This window comes from Colobus angolensis, unplaced genomic scaffold (genome assembly GCF_000951035.1).
Source record: "Colobus angolensis palliatus isolate OR3802 unplaced genomic scaffold, Cang.pa_1.0 Scaffold97, whole genome shotgun sequence".
NCBI classification, from domain to species: domain Eukaryota; kingdom Metazoa; phylum Chordata; class Mammalia; order Primates; family Cercopithecidae; genus Colobus; species Colobus angolensis.
The window spans coordinates 6,865,117-6,871,733 of NW_012123709.1; the positions used below are offsets into that span (position 1 = coordinate 6,865,117).

Sequence of the window (6,617 nt, forward strand, 5' to 3'; positions counted from 1 at the left end):
GGCTCATAAAATTTCTAAAGGTGACATTCTGGTTATATCTCAATTTGGGAAATTCCATTTTATCTCAGGTTCACCTTTGGGGCTTCTCCTCTTTTTTGATTAGTACACGGTCATAATGCATGGTATTTTCTTTGAGATATTCCAGCAAAACAAGACAAAAAATCTAGAAGAATACATGAAACAAGACTGGGAAATGTTGAGAGTTGTTGAAGCTGAGTAATAGGTACATGGTTCATAATAATGTATTCAATCATTTTGCAGATTTTAAAAGTCCCTTTGTTGGACCTGAGAGGTATTTTAACTATGGATGTATTATTCCTTTGTTTATATTTGTGTCTCTGGGTTAAAGAAAAAAATAAAACCAGCAGGTTAATATTTGTGTTATCCTTACCCTCACTCCCACTGGGTCTAGGCTTAAGTTCAAAAACAGTTTTCTCTTAGGCCATAGAGGGATCTGCCTTTTATTTCCGGCCAAGCTGTTTTCCTTGCAACAGTAGCCAGAAGATTCGACCTTTAGCATAATATTCTCAAGGGGTTTGTTAAGAATGTAAGGCTTTTCTAGGCCAAAAAAAGAGGAGTGCTTTTTTCTTTATAAGAACAACAAAAGAACTTCAGTATTCTTTTAGACTTAACAATTTTAGCCAAAAATTTTGGAAGATGAGTCAGCATAATGTCTTCAGACAGTTCTTCAATTTGAGTTCCTTCACTCCCACCTACCACCTATGACCTTGGACAGATAACTGTATTTCCCTAACCTTCAATTAACTCCCTAACTTCCTAAACTTCAGTGCCTCCATCCACAACATAGAAATTCTAATACATTGTGAGGCTGCTGTAAGGATTAAATTGGCAGAAAATGTAAGTCACCATTCACAGTGCTAAAATAAATTATAAATAAATAAACATTAGTTCCCTTCCCACCCATGACAGTAGAAGCTCTTAAAGATGGGGTTCTTATTTCCTTTACTAACCTGTTTCCTTTTTTTCTTTTTTAATGTGTTTTTTTCCTTACTTGATCTTTCTCCCTATTTCTTTTCACTTAGGGTCTGCATGCTGGGTAACCGCACCCTTTCATCAAGACACATTGACGTGTGCTCTAAAACCAAGGAAATTAACAACATGACAGTCCCATCAAAGTTATGGGGATTCTTCTGTAACTCGAGTCAATTTTTCAATGTCACCTGTGATGAATACTTTGTTCACAATAATGTCACTTCAATCCAGGGCATTCCTGGATTGGCTAGTGGTATCATTACAGGTAAGTTAGGGAGTTATTGGACAAGTTTTTTCCTATTTTCTGGGGAAAATAGGCCTTGTCATCTTAGATTCTGCTGCTGTTCATAAAGATTCACTGCCATGGTGCTAATTTCCTTAAGCATACCACACAGCTCTTAATTCAGCATATTTCTGCTTTTCCATTAGTAAAGCTGTCCTTATTCAGGACTCCTTTACAGAGTGATGTCTGCTAAAATTCACCTCCATTTCAGAGCAGAGTTGAGCAAATCACTTTCTAACCTTAGGATAAATTATTTTGTGCATTCTTGTAAAATTGCCAGTGTTCTTCCTGCACTGACAGAATAGAACTGTTTTAATGTCCACATCCACATGTATCTTCCTAACTTAGCTAAATTCCTGAAACATTCCTTAAGTGGCTTCTATTATAAATGTTTGGTCTATAAATTTCTTTGCACATAAGTAAGTTTACATTAAGGTGTTAGAAACAGCATTGATGACTAATAAGTAATAATGGGATTTGTGGAGCATTTAGTTTTAGTCTGTTTAACTTTTACTAATTTGCATTAGTAAAGTTAAACTGTATTTGTATGTACCAAATCATTTTGTCAAATTATATTTAAATTAGATAAGAAAGAACACTATGTTTGACCGGGCGCGGTGGCTCACGCCTGTAATCCCAGCACTTTGGGAGGCCAAGGCAGGTGGATTGTGAGGTCAAGAGATCAAGATTATCCTGGCCAACATGGTGAAACCCCGTCTCCACCAAAAATACAAAAATTAGCCGGGCGTGGTGGTGTGTGCCTGTAGTCCCAGCTACTGCTACTCTGGAGGCTGAGGCAGGAGAATCACTTGAACCGGGGAGATGGAGGTTGCAGGGAGCCGAGATTGTGCCACTGCACTCCAGCCTGGTGATAGAGCAAGAGTGTCTCAAAAAAAAGAAAAAAAACAAAAAGAGGCCGGGTACAGTGGCTGACGCCTGTAATCCCAGCACTTTGGGAGACTGACGTGGGCGGATCATGAGGTCAGGAGATAGACACCATCCTGGCTAACGTCGTGAAACCCCGTCTGTACTAAAAATACAAAAAATGAGCGGGGCGTGGTGGCAGGCGCCTGTAGTCCCAGCTACTCAGGAGGCAGGAGAATGGTGTGAACCCAGGAGGCGGAGCTTGCAGTGAGCCGAGATTGTGCCACTGCTCTCCAGCAAGACTCTGTCTCAAAAAAAAAAAAAAAAAGAACACTATGTTTTTATTTATGTGTGTTTTATTGTGCAATGTGTGTGTGTACATGTGCTCATGTAGAAGCAAACACACCTTTAGAAACTGTATAAATGAGGAGCCTGATTTTGAATGTTTGGGTAGAAAATTATCTAATTATCTGTTTTTCATACTGCTGCTGCTTAAATTCCCATTTTCCCCACTGCAGAGAACCTTTGGGGTAATTACCTACCCAAGGGAGAGATCATTGAAAAGCCTTCAGCCAAATCTTCTGATGTCTTAGGCAGCTTAAACCATGAATATGTTCTTGTTGACATCACCACCTCCTTCACGCTTCTGGTGGGAATCTTCTTTCCCTCTGTTACAGGTAAGCATGTAGGCTGTTGTCTGTTTTAGAAGCTGTCAGACCCAGGGAGTGATTTTTCGCAGGAGGCAGAATTCTCAGGGTTCCCAGATTTGCTTCTACTCTTTGCTGTCAGTATCAACATCAAAGTGTCCACGAAGTTAACTTGGTTTTTCCCCCCTTATCTCTAAAGGTATCATGGCTGGATCAAACAGATCTGGAGATCTGAAAGATGCTCAGAAGTCTATTCCCATTGGTACTATCCTTGCCATCCTGACCACCTCCTTTGTCTGTATCCTTTTTTATGGATCCAGTCTAAGTCTTAGTCTTAGGAGCATCCAGTAGAACTGGATGATCAGTATTTTTATCCGAGTAACAAAGGTACCGGCTTTCTGTCACTTCACCTCTTGCTAGATAATCTGCCTACCTCATATAGGAAATTCAAAGAAGAATTTATAGGCGTATTTAGCAACTCATTTTACTGAAGGAGAAGTATCCTGAGTGTCTACTTTCTATCTCATGTTAGAGGGCAAGCAACAGTTTCCTTGACTCTCAATATGGTAGATTTAAGCAATGTTGTCCTTTTTGGTGCATGTATTGAAGGGGTTGTTCTCAGAGACAAGTGAGTAATTACTTCATTTGTAACAATTATGTCTGTCTGCCATGACTTCTGATCATTCCACATAGCTCCAAGACAGTTACAGACTCAACACAGCGAGGCACCGTGGCTCATGCCTGTAATCCCAGCACTTTGGGAGGCCAAAGCGGGTGGATTGCTTGAGCTCAGGAGTTCAAGACCAGCCTGTGCAACATGGCAAAACCCTGTCTCTACAAAAAGCATGAAAATTAGCCAGTTGTGGTGGTGTGCGCCTACAGTCCCAGCTACTTGGGGGGCCGAGGTGGGAGGATCACTTAAGCCTGGGAAGTCAAAGCTGTAGTGAGCCATGAGGATGCCACTGTACTCCAGCCTGGGTGACAAAGTGAGACCCTTTCTCAAAAAAATAACCCAACCTGAATTATCAACCATGGCTAAAAAAAAAGAAAATATATGAATGTAGTTCCCAAAGGGGCCAGTATTTTCTAGCGAATATGTGAGACAGTTAAATACAGTCCTTCAAAAAAGCAGTGAATGTGTCTGAATAGTGAGGACTTCCCTGTCCATCAAGAACTGTTCAGAAACGAGACCAAAAGTCAAGAAGGGCAAGTAAAAAAAATTTCAAGTGTCTCTAGCATCTCCTTTATGAGAGATAAGTATCTAATTGTGTTTGGCATTCTAAATAAAAGTCTGAAACTTACTTTCTTCATATTCTGTTCTTTTCTCTTCTCTTCTTTTCTACTTATTTATTTAGAGATAAGGTCTTGCTCTGTTGCCCAGGCTACAGTGCAGTGGTGCAATGATGGCTCCCAGCCTCAACCTCCTGGGCTCAAGTAATCCTCCCACCTCAGCCTCCCAACTAACTGGGACCACAGGTGCATACCACCATACCAGCTAGTAGTATTTTTTTGTTTGTTTGTTTGTTTGTTTGTTTTGTAAAGATGGGGCCTTACTAGGTTGTCCAGGATGGTCTGAAGCTCCTGGCCTCAAGCAGTCCTCCCACCTCAGCCTCCCATAGTGCTAGGCTTATAGGCATGAGCCACCACACCCAGCCCTTTCCCCTATTATTTTTTTAAAATTTCCCACACTATGCAGGTGTATCCCCTGTTCTTTATCCACATCAATCACTTTGCACAGGCCTTCAGGATTTTTGCCTATGTTATTTAATAATCTCCCTTTTAGTTCTAGCCTCTAATCCTTCTTCCACACTGCCACCAGAGTGGCTTTTCTAAAACACAAAATTTGAACCGACAAACCTCCCTGCTTCAGAGCCTGCCAAAGCCTGTTAAAATCCATCACTGTGATGTGGCCCTCTCTGCCTCTTTTTACGCTTATCTCCTGCTGTTCCCTCATAAGCTCCCTAACTTAGAGTTTGATGTATCTTATTATGTCTCCACTTACAAACACATTTGTCTGTGTTGTTTCCTTTGCTTAGAATAGGTTACTCCCACCTGGTCAAATCATATTCATCCACTTAGAGAGTAGGCTAAGGGTCTTCTCTCCTGTAAAGCTTTCCCATACTCACCCAAACAGAGGTCAACACTCCTTCTTTTTTTTCTTTTTTTTTCTCTTATTTTTGAGACGGAGTCTAGCTCTGTCGCCCAAGCTGGAGTGCAGTGGGCGGATCTCGGCTCACTGCAAGCTCCGCCTCCTGGGTTTACGCCATTCTCCTGCCTCAGCCTCCCGAGTAGCTGGGACTACAGGTGCCTGCCACCTCGCCCAGCTAGTTTTTTTGTATTTTTTAGTAGAGACGGGGTTTCACCGTGTTAGCCAGGATGGTCTCGATCTCCTGACCTCGTGATCCACCCGTCTCGGCCTCCCAAAGTGCTGGGATTACAGGCTTGAGCCACCACGCCCGGCCAACACGCCTTCTTGTGTTCAGTCACAATATATTCTATATAGTATAGAATATACTATATTATGGCATTTATGATGCTATATTGCAGCTACTTGTTTTCATATCACTGTCCCCTACACGTTGAGCTCTTTGAGGACGTGAAGCCTAATAGATGCAATATAAATATTGTTGACAAAAATAAAGGGCACAGTATATATATGCATGTAACACAGTATATATGTGTGTATGGGGGGTGTATATATATATGTATATAGTATAGTATATTACTATACCATTGTAGTAGGAAATTCATGGAGCTTTGGTAAGTTACACCATAATATAAAAATTATTATTGAGACTGTAAATTAGAGTATCATTTTGGAAAATTATTGGTTATTTTCTCCTAAAGTTGAACATGTGCTTACCTATGACTCAGCATTTCCACTTCTAGGTGTATCTAACAGAAATGCTTGCACATGTGCATCAAGAATAATTCATGAGAATTTTCACAGTGTTACTCTTTTTTATTTTATTTTATTTTGTTTTTTTGCCTGCTTCATTTTACCTTCGTAAGTATTCTTAATAGCCCAAACCTGGAAATAATCCAAATGTCCATCGCTAGTAGAATGATTAAATTGTATATTCATGTAATAGGAAGCCATACAGCAAAGTCAGTCATAGCAATATACACCCCCCAAAAAAAATTCACAAGCAATGCTAAGAAACCAAACACAAAAGTATATACTGTGTATCATTTATATAAAGTTTTAAAATGGTAAAACTACATAGTATTCAAAGTCAGAGGGCTGGGTGTGGTGGCTCATGCCTGTAATTCCAGCACTTTGGGAGGCTGAGGCTAGAAGATTGAGGTCAGGAGTTCCAGACCAGCCTAGGCAACATAGAATATACTATACCTTGTCACTGCAGAAAGTAAAAAATTAGCTGGGCATGGTGGCGTATGCCTGTAGTGCTAGCTACTGGGGAGGCTGAGGCAGAAAGATCACTTGAACCCAGGAGGTTGAGGCTACAGTCAGTCATGATCACAGCACTACAGTCCAGCCTGGGTGACAAAGCAAGACCCTGTCTCAAAAAAAAAAAAAAAAAAAAATAGTGGAGAGGAAGAAAGGGCTAATGAGGGGAATGGGCATAAGAGAATTTTGGGTACTGGCAATGTTCTGTTTCTTGACCTGCATGGTAGTAGGTCAACACCTACAGCATGGATGTTTGCTTTATAGAAATCTTCAGATATGGCCGGGCGCGGTGGCTCACGCCTGTAATCCCAGCATTTTGGGAGGCTGAGGCGGGCGGATCACAAGGTCAGGAGATCGAGACCACGGTGAAACCCCATCTCTACTAAAAATACAAAAAATTAGCCAGGCGCGGTGGCGGGCG

The 6,617-nt window shown here is 41.1% G+C and overlaps 1 protein-coding gene across 6 annotated transcripts in view; it reads left to right on the forward strand.

Moving 5' to 3' along the window:
• The window catches only part of SLC12A6 (solute carrier family 12 (potassium/chloride transporter), member 6), a 117,270-nt gene that overhangs the window by 88,273 nt on the left and 22,380 nt on the right, over positions 1-6,617 (forward strand). For all 6 annotated transcript variants that reach the window (XM_011932686.1, XM_011932682.1, XM_011932683.1 and 3 more), the window contains 4 exons: positions 1,044-1,258; positions 2,659-2,817; positions 2,987-3,085; positions 3,358-3,415. In XM_011932686.1, coding sequence (XP_011788076.1) covers positions 1,044-1,258; positions 2,659-2,817; positions 2,987-3,085; positions 3,358-3,415 — 531 coding nt within the window. The remainder of the gene's footprint in view (positions 1-1,043; positions 1,259-2,658; positions 2,818-2,986; positions 3,086-3,357; positions 3,416-6,617) is intronic.